General features: G+C 31.1%; 3 protein-coding genes across 12 annotated transcripts in view; 2 read left to right on the forward strand and 1 right to left on the reverse strand.

Moving 5' to 3' along the window:
- The first annotated feature begins 284 nt into the window (after positions 1–284).
- On the forward strand, positions 285–5,642 carry Pect (Phosphoethanolamine cytidylyltransferase). The gene is made up of 4 exons (XM_064359709.1): positions 285–463; positions 516–652; positions 1,926–2,243; positions 4,049–5,642. The coding sequence occupies exons 2-4, from the start codon at positions 591–593 to the stop codon at positions 4,803–4,805; spliced, it is 1,137 nt and encodes a 378-aa protein (XP_064215779.1). The 5' UTR covers positions 285–463; positions 516–590; the 3' UTR covers positions 4,806–5,642.
- A 599-nt stretch (positions 5,643–6,241) lies between these two features.
- On the reverse strand, positions 6,242–15,832 carry LOC100142231 (uncharacterized). The gene is made up of 6 exons (XM_008192575.3): positions 15,502–15,832; positions 10,524–10,551; positions 9,350–9,588; positions 9,164–9,300; positions 8,670–8,945; positions 6,242–7,733 (listed from the first exon to the last, which is right to left on the reverse strand). Exons 1-6 carry the CDS (start codon positions 15,565–15,567, stop codon positions 7,148–7,150), a joined length of 1,332 nt encoding a protein of 443 aa, XP_008190797.1. The 5' UTR covers positions 15,568–15,832; the 3' UTR covers positions 6,242–7,147.
- Positions 7,731–27,084, forward strand: part of LOC654858 (putative polypeptide N-acetylgalactosaminyltransferase 9) — a 35,761-nt gene continuing 16,407 nt past the window's right edge. For 4 of the 10 annotated variants that reach the window (XR_010336296.1, XR_010336289.1, XR_010336293.1 and 1 more), the window contains exons 1-4: positions 7,731–8,173; positions 8,220–8,278; positions 8,323–8,949; positions 25,257–25,566. The gene's annotated coding sequence lies outside the window, so the exon portion shown is untranslated. Of the gene's footprint in view, positions 8,174–8,200; positions 8,950–24,907; positions 25,216–25,256; positions 25,567–27,084 lie in introns of those variants that run through there. The other 6 variants (XR_010336301.1, XR_010336290.1, XR_010336299.1 and 3 more) reach the window with 6 other exon arrangements.

Consider the following 27,084-nt stretch of genomic DNA (forward strand, 5'->3'; position numbering starts at 1 on the left):
GTTGGGAGGTGTTACTGTAATTGGAATTGTGTTTACAGCTTTCAAGTTCTTTACCCCCGCATAAATTACCGTTCTAAATTAGGTTTGAGTTTGAATGGATAAATACACAAATGGGTGGTAATTTTTGGAGTTTGTGCACAAAATCTGAATCCTTGGCGCCGTGTCGGAAGTATTTTTCCTATCTTTAAGGCGCATGGTCAATACTGCATCCTACAGTAGATGGAGATGGAAGATGTTTCAGTGGGTTCGACGCATGACCGCGCTACGTTTTGTTTTGATAGTGTGTAAAATCGATAATTCCTATTCGTCTAGAGCAAATGGTGGGGATGAAGACGTGGCTGAACGTGGTGTGACAAATCTAAAGGGCATCGGAACACCCCACCTCTACAATCAATTACGTTTCTTGGTCATTGCTGGCTGATTCGGTTCTGTTATTCTCATTCATTATGTGAAAATTGTTTGGGTAGGGAGTTGCTAAACTTCGAGGAGAGCGCTCACACACGAGTTATTTTTAGTCAGGAAATTGACTGTGGTGAATGAAAGTTTAGCCTTCTATCGGTTTATGTGCTTTTAAGAGAATTGGGGGAAATATGCCTGAAAGTAAATTACAAAACGGCCGGACGAAGTCAATCCGGGTTTGGTGTGATGGGTGGTAAGTTGTTTATCCATCCGATTTTTTTATAATTGTAATAAAAAAAACTACCGCAACTTGTTTGCTGGAATATTTTGTTGCGAATTGCATAAATTAGGGTAACCTTGTACCTTTCCACACTTTATTTTTTTCCAAATTAGGCACTTTCAGTTTTATAATGATTTATAAAACGAGTTATGATGCAATTAAGCGAAGATTATTTATTTATTTATTACCTGCCTTTTATTGATTTATTCTATTCATATTTAATATTATTTCTGTTGGCGGCACCTTTGATTCAGGTGAATCCCCTGTGGTACAGTCAGGTTAAAAAATAGCACAATTTTTATTTAACACTAATTGGAGATAATTCTTCTCGTGTTATCACACCCACTAACAAATAATTAAGTTATAAGTCTTAGGTCATAACATTTTTGAGGCGGAAGTGGGGCAATGTGCAGTATTTTGTTGATTATACACATTACAATCAGTACAACCTCTGGGATTAAATTTTTACAAAAATAGAACTAAAGATAATGCGTAGAGTAAATAAATAGTTCTGATAACCTATTGGTATATTTACATTTTTGCATACGGAATTTTTTCCCAATTATTGATAGAAAAAAATCTGGGACAGTGTGTTTTATTTTCCTGTCCCTTTCCTTTAGCCTATTTCAAGAGACAAGAAGTAAACTAACTATTATGGTATTGAGTGCAAATTGATTGATTTGCGTTATTGTGTGTTAAGTAATTGTCACATACTTATCAGTTTGTTTTCAGTGAATTGTTGACACATTGTGTACCTACAAATTGCAGTTTCAAGTACAAAACAATCAAAAATTTTGCAAACTTTCTTAACTTTTTATCATCGTTGAGTGTCTGATTCATTGATTAGGAAGTTAGCCGAACTGTTCATTTTGGGAAAAATGAATTAACAATCAAAAAAGTGGTTCCAGATCGATTTATCTGGATTGTTCATTTGTCACTCAAGTGACTAATCAGATTTCATTCCGCTGATGCATTCACCGCTTAATTTTTTCTCAAAATCATTTGTTCAGAGACTTTCTGTAAATACTATATTTTAATTAGTTTTCATTGATATCTATCAACTTTCAACAAATACGAAGTGATTTATTATAATGACTGTGTGCACTTTAATTCTACACAAAATTCTAAAACATTCCGTGTTTGTTATTACGATGGTAAGAGATCGATCAGTTGAGAAAATTTTTGCTGGTCATTTCAAATAACTAGTCAGTTTTTTTCTTGTTTGTTATTATTTATTATTTTTTAGCTACGACATGGTTCACTTTGGTCACGCCAATTCGCTCCGACAGGCGAAAGCTTTGGGCGATTACCTAATAGTTGGTGTCCACACCGATGAGGAAATCACAAAACATAAAGGACCTCCTGTATTCAACCAAGAGGAACGATACAAAATGGTCAGGGGCATAAAATGGGTAGATGAAGTCGTAGAAGGGGCGCCCTATGTCACAACTTTGGAAACTTTGGACAAATACGACTGCGACTTTTGCTGCCACGGGGACGATATTACTATGACCGCTGATGGAGTCGATACTTACCATTTAGTTAAAGCTGCAGGACGATATAGGTAAATATCAGGACGGTATTGCGTCAGATCATCTCGTAATTGTTTTAAATTAATTTTTATTTAACCTGTTTACGTTTTTTCTTAACAATTTGAAAAAACTGACAATCTAAATTAAGACGAATCCATGAAAAAAAAATGAAATTTTAAATACGTTGCGAACATGGTTAAAGGTACAAGAAAATTTGAGGAATTTCAAAAAGTTTGTCAATGGCTTAGCTTCTAAAAGCATCTAAAAATGCTCAAAAGACGCATACATTTTGTTATTATTTCAATAAACTGACAATAGAATATTTTAGAAAACTTCAATAATAACAAAATTTCTATGTTGGTATCATTTTTATTAGTGCTTGAATCCAACATAAATTACACAGAAAAACATTTTTGTATTTTTATTTTTGCAATTTTTATTATTATCTATTAACCAGTCTATGAATAAACTATACGTTACCTACTTTATGCACAAATATGCTTTGAACTTGATTATTTTGGCCTGTTTTCTTCAACCTGGCTTATTTGTTGTTTTCAATTGACTTAAAAGTAGGTATTGGATTTACATTCTTCTGCTTTTGAAAAAATTTAAACTGATTCCATTAAATACATTTGGTTATTAAACATTTAGTAATTGAACTCACACTGGATTTGTGTTAATTATCGCCCATTTTTTTTATTAATAACTACTTGTCAGACTTGTCATTAATTTTTTTGCGATACAATGAAATTACGATACAAGTTCTAATAAGTTTGTATTTTTCGCTTATTTCGTTCAATATAACGAAGATTTTTATATCGAAAAATATCTTTAAAAATGAATTATTTTGGCTTGTTTTGCTCAATCTATTTTTGAAGAATACTTTATATTTTTTGAATAAATACCAGAAAACCTAAGATGTTTTAATAACAATTTCGTTTAATTAGTAGTAATTTTTATAATCTTTGCAGAAATTTGCAGAAACATGTCTTAAAATTTAGTTTTTTAGCTTTTAGCTTTTGAACTCTTGTTTAAAAAATGTTTAATTTTCGTCTTCTTTCGTTCAATCTGCCTTATTTGTTATCGTCTTTAGTTTGTTGAGCTAAAGCCACAAATTCTAAAGTAGCCTATTTTCTAATTATATCGGTGTAAAACAACAATAATACAATAACAAGAAGCACAAGAATAGGTCTAAGTTGAGATCTTCAGTTCACTTTTCAACAATAATTATTATTTGCTCTAATAAAAAAAATATGTATGCAGAATTGAAACGTTTTGGTTATACCTATTAAATAATGGCTTTGAATTATAATAACATTTGTTGATTAAGTTCATTCTGGCCTTTTTTAATTATAATTGGCTCCTTTATTCTATTGAAGTGCCACATATTGATAATTTTATTTAAAACATTCCTTTGCTTGTTGCAGCGATTTTTTGTCGGTAAAGAAAATCACAAAACAAGTTCTAAGTTTCGTTCAATTTATTCAAAATATACATCGAATTTATTATCATTTATGAATTGTTTTGTTCTTTTGTTTAAGTTTTGTTGAATAAATGCCAGAAATCGCAGAATTTTCATAAAACCTTCGCTTATTTTGCGATATTTTTATAATATACATGCATTAAATTTTTCTGTCCTTTATTTTTAAGCTTATTTTGATCAATTTAATTTTTTTTTTAGTTATACACGTACTTTTAGAGCTGTTTTAGAACTTGGATTATAAATAAAAAATGTTTATTTGATATTATAATAGTTTTATTACATTCTAAACAAAATACAATCTCCAATTTTTTTTACTTTTAAATTTACAAAACAAATTTTTCGCCTGGCTTACAGAGAAGTCCAACGGACTGCCGGCGTCTCCACCACCGACCTCGTGGGCCGCATGCTCCTCCTCACCCGCAACCACTTCCGGCAAGGCGAACGCGAATACGAAGTCGAGAAGGAACATTCCTCCACAATGGGCCAGGACTCCCTCGCGAGGTCGCCCTGGACCGGCTGTTCCCAATTCTTACCCACCACCCAGAAAATAATCCAGTTTTCGGACGGAAAACCCCCCAAACCAACCGATAAGGTTGTTTACGTGGCCGGCGCTTTTGATCTCTTCCACGTGGGTCATCTCGATTTCTTGGAAAAAGCCAAACAACAAGGCGATTACCTCATTGTGGGGCTGCACACCGACCCGGTGGTCAACCGGTACAAAGGCTCGAATTACCCCATTATGAACCTGCACGAGCGGGTTCTGAGCGTGCTGGCGTGCAAGTACGTCTCGGAGGTGGTCATTGGGGCGCCCTATACCGTTACCAAAGATTTGATGGAGCATTTTAACATCGATATGGTCGTTCATGGGTGTACCCCAGTTATGAACGACGTCGATGGGCGAGATCCCTTCGCGTACCCGAAACAAGTGAAGAAGTTTATCACCGTTGATTCAGGGAGTGACATGACGACGGAGAAAATTGTCGATCGAATAATCAGGAACAGGCTGGAGTTTGAGGCGAGAAATTTCAAGAAGGAGAAGAAGGAGTTGGAATTGATCAAGTTTTTGGAGAAAGATAAAGTGAACGGTGATCTAATCAATGTCGGCAATTAATTTCAATTTTATTCGAATTTTATTGAGTACAAATTAATTCAAAATCAATGCTTTCCTAGTCGGCGTTTTACCAAATATTTAAAGGCCAGGAAACAAGTTGGGATACGTTTGTGATAAATGTTTTATTAATTTAACTGGAACGCGTTGAATCATCACAACAAACCTTGACTAGTTTTTTGCATGATGTCACTACTTGGCTTCATTCTGCTTTGATCAAGGTAATTTTAGGTGTTGTAACGTATTTATCCCATCTTGTGTTTTATTTATTACTTTCTTATATTTATTATAGTGGTGCACACAAAGAAATTAGAGGGTCACTATTTTCATACAATCGGGATTAGCTTGTCTAGAATAATCACAAGAGACAATACTCGATCTCTTAACCGAACATAAAGATATGCTTACTCATTATTTTATGTGGAACGTTTTGTAGATTATTTGTTCTTAAATGGCCATTTTATTTTCCATTACCTTCGTTGTAAGTGTTTTTCCGTACTGTATTAAATATTGAATAGGTAGTTTGATAACAAAATCTGAGTTGTTAAACCGTAGTATTCTGTTTTATAATCTTCACTAGTGTGTTACGTTGTGATATTTATGTAATGGCTGTTTTTGTACAGAATAGAGGTTCTACATTTTCCATTTTGTCTTCTATGGCATTTTTAAATTTTAATGTATTGACTAGTAAGAGCTTTATATGTTACGTGATCTACACATGCTTATTTTACCTCATTTGTCGAGAAAAATTAATGTTACTGTGAATATATTAGCCAAAATTACCTTTATTTTCTTGTTGGCAAAATGTTATTTGTATATAATATATTTTTCTGCAAAGCATTTTACTTGTCTTTTATTTATCCCTGGTAGAAAAAAATTCGTATGAAAGGCATCACGTTAGCGAAATTTTGGTAAATGAGTTTTCGGTCAAAACTTCATATGTGAGTTTGTGAGAGAATTATCTATGGACAAATGTATACAAGGTGTTTTTTTCACTCTTTGTATGAAAAAATATGTATTTATGGAGGTTTTTAATGCACACTTTTTTGTTACAATTTATTCTTTTTGTTATTTTGACATTGAAAAGTTTAATTCTTGCTTTAAAAACACCACAATCAGATACCTCTTTCATGTCATAAATTTTATCCAAGACGGTTGACGTAAAACTTCCGTGGCTTCTCTGGTGGACCGTTATTATGTATTAATAAGTTCGTTTATTATTAATAATTATTTAAACATAATATTTTTATTTTCATTGTTTATTCGTATTGTATATTATTTAATCAATTATATTATTATTAATTATATTTTATTAAGTGACTGTTGTTGACCAATAAACACTCTTTGTTTTTTTTTAAGTTTGTATCTTTCTCTTTCCTTGAAATAATTTGCTATAAAGGAGGTATGGGATAACGACATGGGTAGAAAAATGTTGAAAGTTTATGGTTTACAAAATTCTTGTTCATATATTTTCCCCAATTTGCAATATAACATTTGGAAGGAAGACTCCTTTACTCCCAATTTGCGATAAATATCCGTATATACACTTTGTTTTACAAGTAAAAAATCAAACGAGAACCAACCCGAGAAATTAGTATTAATGATTAAACAACTTAATCTGTTACATTTTTTATTTATAGGGCTGTGGATCGAGAATAAATTGTTTAATCTTTCCAGTACCTTTCTAGTAATTTGTATTAATTACAACAGAAAAGTACAGGCTAAATATTTAAGTTTTGTGATAACCTTTTATACATTTTTCCATTGATTGGCATTCAATGTATACATATTGCCCCCACAATTAATGTGTCGTAATAACCCAATATATTCAAAATTACTCATCTCTGCGTAATTGATTTTTGTATCATCAAAATATAGCAATTCAGTGATAAAATTGCTGTATTAGCGGAGATAAATGTAAAACTGCGTCCTGTTCTCGAGATTACAGTTTTGCAAATATTATTTTTAAATCTATCGGGTTAATATTACACAAGAATAAATACATTACTACTACTTACGTACAGATACAGAGTGAACAAAAAGTATGCAAGTAAATAAAAGTTTAAGCAATAATTTTTATTCACCCCGGGTAGTGTACTTAATTTTAAAGCGTACTTAAGTCATGCCTGACGTCTTTCTTCACAGAAAAACTACATGTTTAAAAATAAATAAATAAATAAATAATAAATATTTTGAAAAACTAGGAGGTACGTTCTATACTTGAGTTTATTCCTTTGGAAATCAGTCTGAACCGTACGATAAATTTTCCTGGGCAATTTCCGCGACTTTAGGAACTAACTCACTACGTTTTTTGGTTTAAATTAAGTACTAACACGTTCTAGCCCTCATTGCGTGGTAGCCCGTCCAGTGTACCCCGACTCGGAATAATGCCGACTCTCCCTGACCAACTCATCTATATTTTTATTCGTATTAACAGTCCCCACGAGCGCCGAATGCAGCCTGGACGCCAACCAGCACATAACAAACGCGGACAAGAACAGCAAACAGCCCAAAATCGCGGCAACTGCCAGGAAAGTGCTGCACGAGCTTTCCATTGCTGCGGTTCGGTGGTAGAACTCCCCAGGCATCAAAACTGTATATTCGAGATTTTCCTTGATTTTTGTGTACTGTATGGTGGCGTTGTGCTTTGCTAAGTCTGAAGGCAGTTCCGGGGCTTCCACCACTTCGATGGCTTCGACGTCACGCCGTTTTCGACCGTGTCCTGAAGGTTCGAACAAGTCCAGGCAGAAGTCGGGCTGGCAGTCGGCCGGGTCCATGCACGCTTTTATTTGCGAGTGGATCCAGAGAGTGGAGCGCTCTTTCATTGTGCTTAGAAGGAAGGCTTCAAAGTCGAGGAAAACTTCGTTGTGGCGTTCGCGGTATCGGGCTGGTTGGTGCGGGATGATCGAGGCGAAGTCGCGGTTGCGGCATCTGCGAAAAATTTAATTAAGCAACTTTTAATTCATTATAATTGCTCAAGCTTTTCCGTCAAGTCAAATCTGCCATTTTCCAATTTTTGTGTGTATAGTCTTTAGTTTTGATTCTCCCAGTCGCAGGTTGTTCTTTATAAAGTTCCCGGGACAGTTTACAACGACTTTTCGTCTTTTTTTGTTGGTTTTTTGATAGATTTTCTAAAATTGTAAACTGTCAAATTTGAAAGTGCGCGCGCATGCGCTTCGTCAGTTGAACCTTTTTGACTAATATCAGTAATGCCAAGCTAGTATAAAAGACTTTCAATTCAATATTCCTTATTTATTTTCTCTAATTCTCCAATTTTTGTGTCCAACATTACTTAGTGGGGCAGAATTCAAAGAAAAATTAAAAGTGGGAGATGCAACAAAAACGACAGACTCATTATTTTATGAAATAACGTAAGGCATGTAGTGACTTTAATATTTTTTCTAGTCAACATTTTAGGGGAAAAATTGACAGCAGCTTATCTCAATTGCCACAAATTTTGTTTATTTATTATTATTGTACGTAACTGTAATTTTGTTAAAAAATTACGTATATGTTGTAGTTTTGGCAAAAACTTTTACGGATTTTGGACGCACTTCTGTCCTGGAACGCGTTATTACCGAATGTTTTGTGTCTAAATTCAAATTCATTCTTTACTAAAAGACACTTCAAGTCAAAAATAAGCTTCTCGTAAGTAAGCTTAGTGGAAGAAGGCACTTATACCGAAAAAATTATTTGCGTAATGTGCCATTTGTTGCTTTTTCGGCAGTGTTTTCTGGAAGTACAAGAAGGAAAACACAGTTTTTGCTTTCACGAGCGTAAGTAACTTCCTAATACATGAATTTCTCAAATATCGTCAGAATTTTTTATTTTTGGAATTGCGTTAATTTATTGCTTTGGAATACAAACCCATCTTTAACGAGTGCCACACTTCCAATCATGTGCGGGTCATCTGGGTCTGGACTGACGGTAACCTCCATCAACTTGACATACTTCCAAGCAGATTCAGGACTGATGCGGGCCCGGAGCTGCAGCTTAGTACCAATGGGTACTGCCTGATCCACTGGAAGCTCACTATTCGTGGCATTGCTGATTCTGGCTGGAGCTTCCTTGTAAAGAGCTACTTCGTACTCCAGACGACCTGGAGTTTCTTCAACCACTCCCGAAACCCGGGCTCCATGAGGACTAGGTAAGGAAAAATTCCATCAATGTTTTTCTAGTATTAGTTATTTTTGCCACAATAATTATTTCGTGTTAGTATAACTGTTAACAGAAATGACATCTTGGCTTGTTCAAACGAAAACCACATCGTTTTGCTTCGTTGATCGAGATTTACAGTCATAAACAATTCACTCTTGTTCCACTTTGCAAAAAGACTAGAAGAAAATTAGGCATGTACTCACAAACTGCCAGCAAAACCAGCTGCCTTGTTTTCAATAACCGTGGGTTCCGGCGGCTTGCACATAATAATCAGTTCTTGATCCGATTGCATCACCACACCGGGAAACTGCGGAAACCATACTCGCACATGGACAAAGCCCTAAACATTTTCATTTGGAAAAAGTTTCAAAATTCGGGACCAACCTTACGTTACGTTTCAAAACGCCACATCTGCTAAAATCTGTGATCTTGAGATTATATTTTAAACCGGTGGGGTCTGAGAGATCGGGCTTTATCTGGCAGACGTGATCCGTTTCCGGGTCGACTCCTCGGTCGTCTGCGAAGAGAGGATTTCCCTTAAAGCCGTCGGGTTTCCTTAATTTTGCTATAATTGAGTCGCGGGGACCTATGCTGTTGCCGCTGGCGAATGTGCATTGGATTTCTGTCACTGTAATTATAAGAGTTTTCGCTTATCTTACTGTTATTCTTCACGAAGCAATTTACTCGCACCTTTAATAAAGCCATAATTCTAATAGAAGTTAATGCAAAATTGCTGTTTTTCTGCTCGATTTGTATTATCGTGACCATAATCTGCCAACTGGCACGTCTGGTTAAATTGTTACGGTTTCTGTGTGTAAGATGCGTGCCGTTCTTTACATCTGATAGTTTTTTCTCTGAATAATTGAATTATTTGATTTTTATAACGGTTGATAGCACAGCTGAGAACAATAACACAACGTAAACATACAATTTTCATTCAATTATCACCTGCACCATTTCTTATTGGATGGCAAAACATTACGATATATGATCTAAACGTGACAAATATTTTAAATTAGTATACAAAGTGAGCGCTAAAAAGGATTTTTTCTACTATCGTAACTCAAAAACTAACAACACGGAATTCTTTATTTTTTGTTTAGAAATACTTGACTTTTTTCTCTTTGTATGTGATTTATCCGATTTTTTTACTTATTCCTTATAATTAATAAATATTAAAATTAATTTAAAATAGTGAAACATTTATTGCTGACCTTAAAATTATTTTATTTTTTTTTTTTATTAATTATTATTGTTATTGTTTTGGGCTAGCGACATTTTTAACGTATTTTTTGCACAAAACAAATTTATAATTAAACATGTTTTACAATAACATAATAAATAATTTATGCAAGGACTTACTCTTAGGTAATGACTAATGAACTAACTAATAAATGAATGATTTTTTTTTAATGTAGAAAACAACTGAATCAATTCAAATGCACAGCAAAATTATAAATTAAGGACAACTTAATATAGCAATTTCTGAACTGTGTCTTATTATTAATTAACAAATTAATTATAAAAATTGGTAATAGTATTATTTTTACGAAAAAAACTTACCCTCATAGTCTTGTGATGATGTGAATACCTGAAATAAAAAAAAATTAATCCAACAAGTAACAAGCATAGAAAAACGAAGTAAAACAATTATTTTAATTTGTTATATATAGGGTGATTCCTGCTTGAGAAACTATTATTGTAAACTTTGTTGAAAGCATTTTTTTTGTTATTTTTGCTACCTGATGTACCTACTGTCTAAATCCTAAATATCACATACTTAGTCATTTTTTTTCTAAAATCGTTTAGGTATTTCTTTTATATGCATCATTTTAACGCTTTTGTGGTTCCTTTCTCTTTAATAACCTTGAAAAATTGGTGTGATGAACGATATTGTAGTTAAATTATTCCAACTGTGCTCAAAAATTAATTTTTCAACCAACAGAGTAGAAAACAATTTTCAAATTAATTCGTATAGAAATGCAATGTTTAGAAATCGTTTTGTGTGTCAGTTTTTGTTTTACTACCGCAGTTATATTTGGTGTTATTACTTATTAGTACATTGCCACATACACGATTCTTGAATTACTGCGGCCTTAAACGGCTGACATTTATGTATGAACTTACTTAAAAAAATAAAATTCTTCAGTTTTTATAATCTTGGTCAAATGTATGGCGTTTTTAGACTTATAAGATGAATGGAAATTGTGTTGATACTTTCGGCTTATTTATGCTTCGTTTGTGAAATACAACAGTCTAAATTTTTTTTTATGTGCACTTTGTAATAAATTAAAATTATATTCTCATTCTCCAGAAATTTTGAACTACTTAATTTACTATAAGGTATTAAAAATCTTTGTGAATAACTAAACAGCTTTAAACCTGAAAATGGAAACTCAAACAACACCAGAAACCACAAAAGTAACAAATAAAAAGAAACTGTTCTGTGGTTGAAACCAAACAATGCAAACAGTTTTACAGTGGGCATTTGAATTTAACATTCGTAGAAATTTTTCAACACTAAATATAAACTGTTTGGTTAAATTTAGGTTTGAACTAGCGTGAGATCCTTAGTAACCCTATTACTATTAATTTTGGACGATCTTATGTATAACTTGAATTTTTTTGTTTTGGGATAGTACCTAAATAAATGTCTCAATAAACACAGTGTTTGAATTATCTTATCAACTTCGTAAAGAGTGGAAATCCAATTCAGTGTTTAGTTCACCAATTTTTCAGAGTTGGTTTAAATTAAATATTTAAAATGCAAATAACTACAAATTGGATGAACATCTAAAGCTAAATTAGCGTGAGCTCCCAATCTCAGTGACTTGCATAAATGAATTATGACGTTATAATTGTAGACCACCTGTCTGAAATATTATTTAATAATTAACAACTATTATGTTCCTTTTGTGTGCGGACAATATCTTGTTAAAATTCGGGCCAACGTTAATTATTTTTACCGTTTCATGAAAATATTTTTCGGCAGGAACATGAAATTGTTTCCTGTTTATTTTTTCTTATTAAGAAATGTTGATTTAACCGTGAGTATGATTTTTGTCATTCTGACCATTACTGTTAAACACTAGTATGCCATCTTCTGTGCACTATATACCCATAAAAGTATTTTAATTATTTAATTAGACAGTTGCAGTCAGGCTGCAATTTTAACAGTAAAAGTTTACAGTTTATCAGTTGCAACTGATCGATTAAAGTCAACCGTCTATGGAAACTCCTTACACGCTTACACCTGTTTGTGTATGATGTAGAAAACCGTGTTCGCTATTATCACATAATTAGACACCATTATGCCCGTAATTGCGTAATAGATAAAAGTAAGAAGCATCTTTGAAGTAGGAAGCTGACCTGTGAGATTACGATGAAAATGAAAACAGGTGCTAGGTGCATTCAAGAATTATAATAAATTGCTTGTGCACCTGATTTGTGGAAAGTAGTTGTAAATGAAAGTGCTCATCGTGGTTATCAGCCATCTGCCTCTCGCCACTTATTTCTTAAATTCAAGAAATTAGAGGTAATGGAAAGAATTTTTCAAACAGTTTCCATTACACCAGTGCATTCTAATTACAACGTTTAAAACTGTAACGCGAATTCATTACACTTTTTCAAGCCTGCTTTTACACAAAAAGCTTTTTAAAACATTTACATAAAATCTGCAAAGATGGTAGCGATGTTTTCCTGCAAATAAGGTCTGGTTTTTTATATGACCTAAATCATAGGTGAAAAGACGCGTTCTACTGTAATGCTTAGCTCGTATCTAGTTTAGTAAATAAAAAACTAAAAGTAGGTACACCGTTTTTACCAGACCTGGACATGGAACTTAAAGAAGTTATTTATTGACCTATATTGTAATTATATTGAGTTGTAATTTAGTTAAGCTCAGGAGATCAAAAGATCTTATACAATCTGTTTATAAATGTAGGATCGTAGTAGGTATTAAATTTTGGTACTTCTTTCCAGAAAACGAACAATGTTAATATATAAAAAAAATTGTTTTACTGGTTGTCTGAGTAGATAAAAATTGGTACTTTTCATAGAAAAAAAGTAATTAAATATTTCAGAACCACCTAAGATCCTACAGTCTTTTGTAAACAGTCTGTACAACAAAAATTAATTACGTCACAATCAAAAATTTTTAGATTTTTTTACTTATATTTATTAGGTATGCCTAATTTAAATTAACTATAATAAATTAAATCTTTAGATTCTTAAAAAATCCTTTTTATATTCTCAAAATTAAAATTTGCAATTTTTTATCAACAATTCTCTGTGCCAATTCTCCAAGGAAAGATTACGAGTTTGGCTAGTAAATTTAATAAAATTACCACCACATACTTCAGAGTTAAAAAATTAGTTTTATTAAGTTTTATGATCTAATTTTTTTGGTAGGATTTCTTTAATACTCTTTAATAATACCCTAGCTTTTGTTTTTTGGTGACACATTTTTTTGGAAATTAGTAAATTCAATTAATTTTCTGTTAAAAATATAAATTTGGCTTTTTTATCTTTCAAATAAGAATTACCATAATTTTAAAAGATTCTTTACTTTTTTGGAACTCAAAAATCAATTTTTATTTTGCCACTGTTAGTATTTTATTACCTACTAATCAGTCCCGAGTTAATGTTAAGTGTTATTTGATTAAATTTTTTTATTTTTTTGTGGCTTTTTTGGAAAAAAATAGTTTAGAGGACATTTAATTGTAGTCAAATTATAATTTACAGTTGATTTGATAATTCAAAGTAAGTGAAAACTTAATTTAATTTATTTAATACTGATTTAAGTTTTAATTTGCTTTCTGTAGATCGACCCTTAAAATGTAAAATATTCTGTATTCACTGAATAATTATTATTTATAATATTATTATAATTTAATTTATAATTATATTATTTATTATTGTAATTATTAATTGATCGAGTTGGTACTTTAATAGTTACTTTAATAGTAATACTTAGACATTTAGACATGCTTTATAGTGTGCTGCAAATATTTTTAACAGAAACAGGAATATCATAGAATTATAATTTTTGTTGGTTCACCAGTTTATTTTTATTTTATTTTTTTTGTAACAGAAAATAAAAACACGTTTCAAATTTTTTTTTGCATTTTCTTGTGAAAAATTTTCAGAATCAACCCTAAAATTGTATTTAAAAATTATTTTAAGTCGTAACTTTAAAATTTTTAATTGTTATAAAACAACCTGGTACTACAACATTATTGAACAGTCAATGAATGCTGAAAACGTGTAAATTGTATAATGTATGATTGAAAACAGAAACAGAACAAGAAAACAGAAGTTACAATGAAACAAGTTTGGAACAAAATTAAATCTAATACAATTTACTATAAAATGGTTGTTTTAGCTTATCTATGTATCAATTAGTTTGTGAGATATGTGCTGACAAAAATTGTATTTTTTAAATAAGTTCTTTAACCTACTTTGTCTCGTAGTTTCAAAACCTTGGCTTTGCAGATTTTAAATAAAATAATATTATTTAATATGACACTTGTACACAAAAAAATAAAGAGAAAACTATTATCCTTTATAAAGCAAGAAGGAAAAAATAAAACACTTTGTGTTTATAACTTTATTTTATTTCCTTTTTTTTAATTAGTTTATACCTATCAGAAATATAAAAATATCTGCTATGTAAAACACTAATGAAAAATGTCAGTTGTCATTTAAAAAAAGTAAAAATGACGTTACTACTCAAAAACGGATGACATAGAATAGTTATTTATTAAATGAGTTTGAGTGTAAATCGGACGCTTTATTTCACGTGTGGATTTTTAAACCACGAGTGAAAACGAGTGGTTTATCATCCACGAGGCGTAATAAATGAACCGATTTACACAAAAACGAGTTGAATACATTTTATTCTTCGAAATAGACTCAGCAAGGCTTAAAATTGCTTTAAATTTGTTAAAAATAATCTGACGTTTCGTACTGAGAAATGCCAAACAGTTGTCAAAACTTCCTTACACAGGAGAAAAACCGTAAATTTTGACAGTGTTGAAGAATAAATGTTATTATGTTGTCAAAATGTAGCATTAGAAAAAATAAAATCGGCCTGTTCGAGGATTTTTTTGAACATTGAATATAACAAGGATTTGAATTTTGTGCGTTACGTTTGGTTCAATCTGTATTCTTTGATGAACACATAACTCTTTACACTGAAACCCTCGTAGAATCTATAGTGTGTTTGTCTCAAGTAATTCTATTAATCCAAAATTCTGTTTCGATCTTGTATTTTACAAGAAATTTTCTGCTATTTTTCCTAAATTTTGCACAAAAATTTTACTTTTTTTTTATACAAAAATTGTTATTCAAGTACCATCATTGTTCGTCAATTTGCCGGTTCATTTCCTGTAATTCATTAAAGTCATTGAGGCAAAAGGTTCAAATTGTCACAACACATGTTTGTTCCTAAGTTAAAAAGTTAAAGATTTTTTTCAAGATATAAGAGCTTTTCACACTTTTGGTAGTACCTATGTCATATATAAAAACAATCACCACTTACAATCTGTATGAAAATCACAAACAAAGTGGTAATCCTAGTTTGCAAATGCCTCTCAATGTCTTGCATTTTCTATCACTAAACACTAAACACTAGCCGGTGGCAGTAGTCAATCAACAGCTCCAACTGGCCAAGCTCACGCGTGTGAAAAGCCGATAGTAGTCTTAATCGGAAGTAGTGAATGAATTCGCGATCGTGAACTTATTAAACAGCTACCTGTTCAAAGACATGCAATAACTGAGACGAACAGTAGTTCCGCGTGTTTGCTAGAGGTCTGTTCCGCCCCGCTACGCTACAAGAACCAAGTCTTCAGTACTGTTACGTACTCCACTATACAGTTCGTCCGTTTGTTTGTGAAGGTCCAGTTACGCCCTCCGCGCCAAAAACAAACCATTTCTTTGTTTTTTTGCCAGACCCCACTTAGACCTACTTTAGAATTAGGTGAAGAACGCCTCGTGTAAAAAACTGCAAGTTCCATTTCGTCGGTCGAGCTTCCAAAGCTCCCAATAGTTGGATCTTTAATTTGCCGAATCAGTACTGCCAGTTATTCAACCACAAATTTCGAGGACGGTCAGTTGTACAATTGGGTCGTAACAAATGCTCAAAAGGATCTAAATGTTTATCGATTTTCTTCTGATCGATCTTCTCTTGCGTAGACTAACTGTTAAAGAACTGGGTTATTTGAAAGGAGGTAGAGGATTTTTTATCTTTTATTGAAATTTTTACAATTCGCATTAACGACAGCATTGTTTCTTTACATAACGATAAAAATTGCTCATAGCATCATAAAGGAATAAAGGTTTGACACGACAATAGCTTCAGAAATTTTTATTATTGAAAGCAATTGTTCATACCTGTGCTCTATTTCTAACATTCATTTATTACTAACTAGACAAATACGTTGAATGAATGGCATTTAATATAAAATAAAAACTGAAATCAATTCTGGATTTGACCTGTTCGTGGATTTTTTTGAAAAATAACTCATAATTGTGCGTTTGTTTTGGTTCAATCTGTAGTTTTCTAGAAAAACACAAAGGTTACATTTTTTTCCAATTACGGCAAAACTATTTTGCAACTATTTTGATTCTAGCTTATGTAAAATGATTCTGGGAAATGATTGGCTTCAAGAAAATCGCCAAGTTCCCAATAGTTTTTTGTTTTTAGTTTATTTTACCAATTTTTACATTTATTTGCAATTTTCTCGAAAACTGTTAACCGGAGAACAATGTTTTTTTTTTAATAAAAGATAGGTAACTAAAAGAGCTTTCCAACGATAATAAACTTCATGGGGTTATCTCTAATAGTTCCGAAGTTATTACTCGATAAATGTTCCGGGTACCGAAAATCAACAAAAATCTTGCAAAAATTTGATAAAGCAAACATTAAAAAATGGAACCTATTGACTTTTATTGCACTTTTAAAAACTCGAAAGGGTTGTAAAGGCGTAGAAAAGTCCATAAAACTTTGCATGATTGAGTGAAACAATTTTTTTTTAGTTTTTGTGAAAAGCTGGATTAATACCTATATACAATGACCCGCAGAATTTTTATTCTGAATTTTTAATTTTATTAATATTTACTAGAGGTCTTGGTATTGTACAAAAATTCTGAGAAAAAAATCATTCACATGCACGGAGAAAAAATTAAAAGTACAATGTGTTTTTAAATGATTCTCATCGAGTTAACTTTGAAATTGGTTTACATGTAAAAAAAATTGTGCCGCTCTGCTCAATTGAATTCTCTGTCGACAAATGTCAAAACTGTCAGTTGTGAAATTTACAAATTGTCAATTAATTAATTTTAAAAATTTGGTTAAATAGCAACTAAATTGATACATCGTGTAAAAAAACACTTTTATTGTCGAAGCTTATTTCTGAATTGGAGAGTTAATAAATAGAGAATGCTAATATTCGGTGTCTAAATGCCTGTCATTAATTTTATAAAGCGGCATTTCTGATTTTACATGCGAAATTCACAGACGACTAGATGAGGATCATTTAAAAAAACATTGTATTTAATAGCAAACTCTGATTTTAATATTTTTTGAGATATACTAGTAAAATGTACTTTTAGCATTGTACTCGTATTTGATTCCTTTGCAAAGAAATTAATGAATAGAGAAGTCTATACAACTTTAGTTTAGTGAGTAAAAAAAACTGTTGATTTTTGTAGTGAGACCACTAAAATTTTAGACCAAAAATTTGAAATTTTAACTTAAAATACTGGATATACGAGGTAAATTTTCAGCTTACTAGCTTTACTGTATTTACAAAAAATAATAATCACACAGAATTCAGCTACATTATACAGACTGTTCTGGAATAGAATTTGCCACATTTAATTACTTTTTTTCTATGAATTTTCTGAAAAGTACTAATTTTTATCTGCTCAGACGACCAATAAATCCAATTTTTTTATATATTAACATTGTTTGTTTTTTCTGGAAAGAACCAAATTTTTAATACCTACTACGATCCTACAACAGATTGTATTTTTCTACATGCATGTATTTTTTTATTTTTTATAAAATTAATTAATATTAAGTGACTGCATAAAAGTGTACAAGAAAATCCTTAAGAAAGTCACTATAGCCTCAAAACTTTATTGATTAATTTTGGGACTAGCAACATTTTTTAAAGTATTGTTTACTTAAAACATCTTTCTTGCATTATTTATTTTAGATTGACACTAGAAATTAGAAAATTTCGATTAATAAATAGAAATTAATTATTATTTTAATCTAAATTTATTATAAGCATTTGTAGAAAAATTCTGAAAAAATTGCATGATGAAAAAAATTAAGTATTTAATGTCATACTTTTATTTTAGTATTTTTTGAGATATACTTGTACTCGTATTTGTTTCCTTCGCAAAGAAATTAATTAAAAGGAAAGTTCTAATCATTTAGAACTTAATATACAATAAATTTTGAATAAATACGTACACCCGCACATACGTAAATAAAGCTTTCTCTATAGAAGATATGTGGCCAATGTATTATTTATACTTTACTGGACATACCACCATCAGTGCCACCAGTAATTTTTGTGCAAATTATTTTGGGATAAGAATGGCTAATTTGCATGAAAATTATTGATTAGTTCTTAATGTTATCACCAGTTTTTGCAACAAATAGAAGTAAACAAAGTAAATACGCTACTTTTAATTACACCTCAGCTGGAGTTATTCAGATCTCTTGGGTCGTAATAATGTGATGTAATAAAAAAGCTAAAGAAGTGTGAGAAATTTAGCGAGTGACATCGCGACCTACTGCATGCTTTCATGCCTTCACTCTACAATCTCCGCCACTTACTTTTGACGAGCTGCTGCTGAATTAAACGGAGATTACTTGGGTTTTTTCGGATAATTTGGCACAAGTATGTGGCAAAAAAATAAATAAGATATTTTCGTGCAATGACAACTCGTGGAATCCTCCTGTCGACAGTTATCCACCATTAGTGACACTAATTCACCGCAATTTTCTCGCTAATCATAAAATCTTTTCGGTAACGACTTTATTAAAAGAATAGAATTATTTTTCTATTCGCATAATTAATTTGAAGATAATTGCGCCTTTTTAATACAAGCGGAGCTCCAAAATGACAGTAAACGCATTGTGAGAATTGCAAAACCGTTGCTGAAATAATGTGCAAATTTTCGGGTTAGCGTGTCACTTGTTACACTTGCAGTGCACTGAAAATGAACGGTTTTTTTATCGATCTTTTTGCAGAAAATGCTGCAAGGAACTGTTAACAAAGAGATAAAGCATTCGAAAGCAAATAGGCAATTTGTTTTAGCGCCGTAACAGCGATATAATTGTTGCAAGAAATTGACACCGTTATTACATCCACAATTGCTCTTTTATTAATGCGATCTAATGGTGGAGATAAGTTAGCATCCACTATTATAAGAATAAATTTGAATATACAACTGGACTGAATTTCTTGAACGCAATAATTAGGTTTTAATGGTTGCATGTTGCAACACCCATACCTAAGTCATAATAAGTCAAATTATTATGATACCCGTGTAAAATCATCTTAATTAATTTATTCAAAAATTCGCGCAGCACTTTGTTCTGCTTAAATTTATTGAGGCAGAAATCGCGCCCAGTCATTGAACACTTTTCTTAGAAAAAAATTAACAGCAACACATGCAAAGGTGTTTTTAATTTTGTTCGCATGCAAGTAAATACAGTTAGGAATAGAATTATTTGTGACTGTAGCAATATAGCACCGATAACTTGCACTCTGCCCTTCACTGTTCCATTTGGTGTTTGAAATATTATAAAGCCCCTTTCTCTAGGTTTTTATTCTCCCATTTTGTTTGTTTTCCAGTCCAGTGCAGTAAGTGAATAGATGATACAAACAGAGATCATCAACTTTCGTGATGACATGATGTAAGAATAAATAGTAAGAGTAGTTGTACCGTTGGGAAAGCAAAGCTCATAAAAAGTGCATGACTCGTTCACTACTTAAATTACGGTAGATGTTCATATTCTTAATTAACCTTTATTATAAATCAAAATTATGTGTATTTTGGGGCCAAAGTTGGGCATATGCATGAACGCGTAATTTTCATAATTAAGCCATTATTTATTTTCTTTGTAAAAATGGGGCACTGTCAGGTCTTTAATTCTAAACCGTTGTTTTTTACTAACTCTCGATTTCTCGGCATATTGTCTAAAACAATGCTAGAAGAAACATTTATGTGTGATAAAAATTTTTGAGCATTTTTTCTCATAATTTGATATTAGACCAGGATCTTGTTCCTCAACTGGGCCACGTGTTAATCAATGCAGTTGTGGCAAATTTATTTTGAAATAATGTGGATCAACATACAGTTAAAACAATTACGATAGATATTCATGTAAAAACTGCAGAATTAACATACTCATTGAAGTAGCATGCTTATTTTAATATGTAATTATGTGAACTTGCTCTGATAATTATTGTTCATATTATTTAATCAGCAAATTAGCAAGGAAACCAGAAACGTCTGTCTGGATTTGACACTTACATGCACCGGCTGATTTATCACTTAATAGAATCTAAAACGTTCTCTTCACATTTTGCAAAAATTTGTTCTTTGAAAATAGGCGAAAAATATACATTTTTGTGACACTTTTTCCAGTTTTAGTTTAAAAGAGTAATATGAATTTTAGAAAATATACAGACTGAACCAAAAAAAAACGCACAAAATTATATCCTTGTTTAGTCATTTTTTAAAAAAATTCTCAGATTATTTTATTTTTTAAATGATAAATTTTAACACCATAATATTTATTATTAGTTTTTTAGATGATACAAATTTGTATCTTTCCTACAAGTTTAAAAGAATTTAAAAAATAAAGCAAAAAAATTAAAAAACAGATGAAATTACATAAAAGTTATTGAGAGTACGTACACAAAGCAGCTTTATCTCTCTCTCTCTCTTACGTTCTTATTTTATTTTATAAAAGGTTATTCTTTTTTGTTTATTTTTTGTGTTTAAGTGTTATATTTAATTAACTAATAATTATAAAAAAAAGTTTATAAAAACAATTGCAACTTATAGAATAAGTCAGTAACAAAAAGATAAGCCCATTACGTTTATTTGTCACATGGACAAACAATTAATAAAATTAATATTTTTATTTAATAAAACAAAATTTAATTTTTTATTTTCTATATTTTTTTATTATCAGAAATGCCGGTTATGTTATTTAAAAAAAAAATAAAAATGGCATTACAACTCAATCACCAATGACATCTTAAATGTCACTATGATGACAAAATGTAGCATTTAAGAAAATAAAATCGTCATTTTCGAAGATTTTTTATTAAATTACTAATAACATATATTGTTATATAACAAAGATACTTGTGCGTTACTTTTGGTTCAGTTGGTATTTACAAATGAGTTTTTTTTTATACAACTGACTATTGTAGCAACGTTTTCTTTGTACACCATTAAATTTTTATTATGATTAACCCAAACCGAGGCCAGTCACTTATGCAAAGTTATTGTGTTATTTATTGCAGACAGGCTGTAGCCTTTCAGACACAAATATCTGTTGTAAAACTTTATGGTGTACAAAGAAAACGTTGCTACAATAATCTGAAATAGTAGGTACATTTAATTATTATAGTTATTGTAAAATGAATTGACGTTTTCTGATCTAATACTATTTTCTATTGATTAAGAATGAAGAATGAATTTTAGAGCTTTTCTGACTGTTGCAGTTTCAAGTGAACACTATTGTTGTTGTTTTTAAATAAGTTTACCTACTTTATATGGGACCAAGATTTTAAGTTTGAATCTAGATAATTATTACGAATATGTACTTCATCTCCATCATTTAATTTGTTATTTTATTTAATTTTTATTAAAATTAAATAAAAAATCAAAGAATATTGATTAGTTTAATTCGATGCTTTTACTTTATTTAATTAGTTTATTAATTTAACCTTAATAATGTCTTAAAATTTGTACATAATTTAATGTTTTTAGAGTAACGTCCCACATTCGTAAATATGTACTAAGTCTAGTAATATACTTAGTTTTCCGTTATTGGCGTCATTATCGTATATTTAACGATGTGGTCGACTAGAAATTTTCACAGAAATACACCTTATTTGCAAAACGTGATTACATGCTGCAGTTCAAAAATTGTTAACATTGTTCAAATAATTAATTATTATCTGAGATCGTGTCTTGTACTCTTGTTATCACATACTAGATGTGTTTGTATGTCTTGTCCTTTAACAATGTTTTAAAAAATGATGAAAATTTGCAACTAATTAACTGTTATGACGAGACGTAAAATTGCAGTTTCGTATTGCAATAAAAGCCCTCAATGTGTGTACATACATAAATGACATAAATGAGTTTGTTTTGATCTTTGCAGCCAATTTACAGAAACAGCAATAAAGTAGCAAAGTAAATTAACTTTTTGGTTTCCCTTGACTGGGCGATAAAAATACCGCTGTTACATCTCCATAAAAGCCATCTGCGTACATCATTCAGTCCAGTTTAAGTAACTGGAGTATTTAGTGCGACAATATTTTTCAATAATAGACCAGTAGTTGAATGAGTAATGATTCTGATTGCAGTAATGAAGCGACAAAAAGCCTGACTTATCATCTGACCTAATCCAGAAGCAACTGAAGCGGAAAAGCTCGGTATTACCATTTTGTTGTAAATTAACTGGTTTATGCATGCCTTTGTTTAATTGCATCCGCAGTGACGATACCAAAAAACTGAATTCTGTGCTAAGTGGATATTTGCATAATATAATTTTAGCGTGCGTTCATTAGGGCGACCCAGTTACCTAATGCGGAAATGTCTCGACTTATCTTTGGCCATTTATTATGCAATTACTTCATGATCTACAATGGGACGTGTATCAAGCTCCACTTTTCGACACAGTTCTGTTTCAAAGAAAGGACGCTCAAGGCATTTTTGCTGCAAACTGCACCGAGTAGATCCCGTTCGCTCGACTTCGTTAACTGTTTATTTTTTATCAGATGTAAACAATTAAACATAAGTTCGATAAGACGATTGTTAAAGACAATGCAAATTCGGATGGCGCAGAGTCGGAAAATTTGCCAAGCATAAAATGACTTCCAGATGACCTACATGTCCACGTATTATTGAGAATACCTGAAATTAACTGTATATGTCTCCCAATTTTGTGGTTGTGGCGTTAAATTAGAGCGAGGAATAGAAAAAAGGCGGTTCCAATAAAATATCGACATACAATAATTGTAATCAAATCATAATACGCGACGTTGTTTTTTCGTTTCAGGTTTCGTTTTACTTTTACACACTTACCTATCCAATTACTTAACAGGATTCTTTAAACTTGACCTAATTCAGTAACAAACTGTTCGCGCGATTTTGTGGTTTCATTATTTATCGTTTTATTTTCGTATTCGTTTGGTTCAAATAACTGAATTTTCTTTTAGTCGTATTTATCAAGTTGCGCACGAGAATAACAGTAATAAGATGTTTAAATGGCATATTATTCATTGTTCCATGACATGTAAAATGTATTGATTCTTACTGACTTGTTTCAGTCAATCTGATAAGTGTGTTACAAAGTTTTATTTAGTCATATTTTAGAATTTTTGGTCCAAAGTTTCCAATTTGTTTCGTGTTAGATCTTTAAAAATTCTTCTACTCGTAATTGTTATTATGATGTAATAGCAACATTATCAAGCAAAAACCTCATGCTAAACGGTTAATTGGTAATGTTTAGTTTATTACTCTGGCAGACAATTTTTTGTTGACTTTTATAATTTAATAACATTTGAAAAAAATCAAAAAAATATTTCGAGATTGATTATGTTCTTAATGATGAAGGTGTGTGTTTAAGAAATGCCAACAATTTTTTGACCTACATCTTACATTTTAACGCACATTGGTTTTAACTAGACTGTATTTTTTGTACGTACTGTCTTACATGCCACACCGCTGACTGCATAATTGAGATTTTATTCCTGTAAAGTTGCCTTATTAATAACTAAACAATTACCACTTAATTTATTAGTATTTTTTAATGTTGCACTTTTTTATTGATGTACAGTTAATAGCAACTGCTCACATCTTATAAATTCCAAGATCTTTCCGCTCGATATTTTATAACGGCTGTCTAAAAGATAATGGGGTGTGTACAGTTTCTTTTATTCCAGTACAAGTGATTAGATTATAATAAAAATAAACGAGATTTCAATCAATTCTCGTGCTTACTTCATGCGCGTTTACACGCATCACGTAAACAACGGGTTAGGTAATTATTATTCAGTTTGTGATTATTATATGTTTTATTTCTTTCTTTATTTATTTATTTTTTTGGAACACAGTGTAATTGGGTAGAACATGAATTAGAAAACGTCTGTTCTTATGATAATATATAATATAATGCATAAGGATACCCAACTAATACGTAACGAATTATTTATTTTTTTGGTGTACCTCTGCTAGTGGCATTAACTTTCAGCTATTTATGTTAATATACTGATTGCTTTTATCTGTCTACTCTATCAAACAAAGAGCCAAAAACGTACTCCGAATATAAAATAACAATCTTCAATTTTTTTCAAAAATAATAAAAATAGAAATAAATAAAAAATAACTTGAATGCACTATAGGAAACAGGTACGGAAATTTAATACTTCTTTGCGTTGTTGTAATTTTAATACTCCTTAATTTTAAATTAATGCAAAATTTTACCAAACTTTTTTTGAGTAATACTTGGTGAGTGTAGGCAATCTGAGTACTCTCCGGTATATAGCTGGTTGCATAGAAGAAACCTACCATAAAATTTTATTTTTTCTTAATTATTGGGGTTGGGATTACGGGAACGCAAGGGGGTACCAAAATTATTTTTTTTTACGTTTTAGTAATCTTAATAATTCTTTTAGTTTTACATTATTGCAAAATGAATAGCCAGATCGTAGATCATACGCCGACGAGAATTCCACAAGGACCGCCAACTTTTTGTTATTTATACTAGAACTCAAAAACTAAACTAATAATTTAAAATAATTTTTCAACTATTGTCTGGAGGAAAATTCGAAATTTATGGAGTTGTTTCATAACATAATAAAATAAACAATGACATTCGGACAAATGAGACTTGGCCACTAATACAATTCTGACAAGCGCGTTATCAGTGGTACCAACTTTTAACATTTTTTTAAATTAAATTTGGGTGAATTGTTTATTGCTTGTAAGTATTGAAAAACCGCAAAACAATGACCTTTTTTATAGTTTTTAGTCTACAAATATGGTGAACAAGTCGTAGCAGCATACCCTACAAGTTTAGAAGACAATCTAAAAGAAAACTACCATTGCAAAAAATTACGAGGTTAGAAAAATCTTAATTGGGAAAATTTTACACGGGATTGGTTTACACAGCTCCATTGTTACACCAAAACGGATTTTAATTGAAGCTGCACACAGCCTCACTTTACGTTTGACGGAATTATTACAGTTGGTTGCAATTCGGAAATTCCGAAAATGTCGTAGCAAGAGTTAAACATTTTTGTAATTTGGATACGGATTGTTTTCAAAAAAGATGGTAAGTTAGAACCCGTTAGAATTATCAATTAATTAAAATTTGACAAAGTTTATGCGTGCCTCAAACTACCTAAGTCTGTAGTAACTATTAAACTATTCCAGCCCTATACATCATTACGCATAGATTACCGGAGTATAAATTTAATTTTTAATTTTAAAGTATTACTAAATTTTACTATTTTTTTTCCGTTAATATTTTCTAAAGGTTGGCAATCCAGATGTTCGCCGGTGTATAGTTGGGTGCATACCATACCGCAGATAATAAATTGCATTTTTTAAATTATTGGCAGTAGGATTACACAAACGGAAAGTGGTATCTAAATGTAAAAACTTTTTTCTAATTTGCCGCTATTTTGATGCTTTAATAAACATATTAACGAAAAGTTTAGGTTGGTAGGAGGCAAATTCCCGATCATGTTTTTGCCAGTTCCATAAATTTCAGGGGGCGTTTATACAATATTCCCTTTATTATGATCCATATTCGTGTTTTTTACGGAATTTAAATAGCACAAAATATTTAATAATTTAGTACTATTTTGCGTTTTTATAATCCTAATTCACATTTTGGTTTTAATTTTACAATAACAATATTATTTTATGCTAAAAATTGCAAAACTTTAAAATGGATTTTGGACCTGGATTACAGAAATGCAAAGAGGTGAAAAAATACAAAGGCAGCTTTGCATGTGATCTTAAATTACATTTTGGATATTTCTAATTCCAAGATTAGAAATTATATTATTTAAATTCTCGTATAGTTGGTTGCCTATACACACTGTCAAAAAATGCAAGATTTTAGAAATAAAGAATTTCTACAGGAAGAAATTATTTTAATAAAATAATTCATACAACAATGTAGATTTTTTTTTAAGAGAACCATAAGCTTTACAGATTTTGTTTGATTTTTGAGTGATTGGTAATTCTTTAGTAATCTTTAAACATTAACAGATTACTGTAATTTGATGTTTCAGAAGAGCACGTATAGATTTTCGTAAGTTTGTACTTTGACAAGCACTGATTAGATGGCACTACCTACTCCTTAGCAGTGACATCTAGGCGTCAAATACCAAAACAAAAACATTTTAAAATGGTAAATGTAGGTTGTTGTAATCCAGTGTTTTGACATGGCAGTGACATCTAGGCGTCAAATACCGAAACAAAAACATTTTAAAGTGGTAAATACAGGTTACTGTTATCCACTGTTTTGACATTAAATGATTACAGTAACCTGTATATTTTAAAATTATTTATTTAAATGTTAAATACAGGTTTCTGTAATTCACGGTTTTTTAAATAATTTTGGAATAATTTAAAACTAAAATTTGCATCAAGATCGTAGAAACGCAAGAAGGTTTTTAACTTTAAATACTTTTCTGCGTTCCGGTGATCCTAATATTTTTTACATTTTGGTTTTTTTGAATGTTTGTTTGATTTGAGTGTTGTGGTTCCTCCTTATTCCGATGTTCCGGGTACCCAAAACCGATAAAAACTGCCACGAAAATTGAAAAAATCAAACATC

This window comes from Tribolium castaneum, chromosome 1 (assembly GCF_031307605.1).
Source record: "Tribolium castaneum strain GA2 chromosome 1, icTriCast1.1, whole genome shotgun sequence".
NCBI lineage: Eukaryota > Metazoa > Arthropoda > Insecta > Coleoptera > Tenebrionidae > Tribolium > Tribolium castaneum.

Excerpts from the sequence above, each read along its gene's own strand:
- Pect (XM_064359709.1), top strand. The coding sequence starts at position 591 with ATGCCTGAAAGTAAATTACAAAACGGCCGGACGAAGTCAATCCGGGTT. Across the intron at positions 653-1,925 it reads CGGGTTTGGTGTGATGGGTG|CTACGACATGGTTCACTTTG; the intron begins GTAAGTTGTTTA and ends ATTATTTTTTAG. Across the intron at positions 2,244-4,048 it reads AAAGCTGCAGGACGATATAG|AGAAGTCCAACGGACTGCCG; the intron begins GTAAATATCAGG and ends CCTGGCTTACAG.
- LOC100142231 (XM_008192575.3), bottom strand. The coding sequence starts at position 15,567 with ATGCAAGACATTGAGAGGCATTTGCAAACTAGGATTACCACTTTGTTT. Across the intron at positions 10,552-15,501 it reads TTGTGATTTTCATACAGATT|GTATTCACATCATCACAAGA; the intron begins GTAAGTGGTGAT and ends TTTTTATTTCAG. Across the intron at positions 8,946-9,163 it reads GCTGGTTTTGCTGGCAGTTT|TCCTCATGGAGCCCGGGTTT; the intron begins GTGAGTACATGC and ends TTCCTTACCTAG.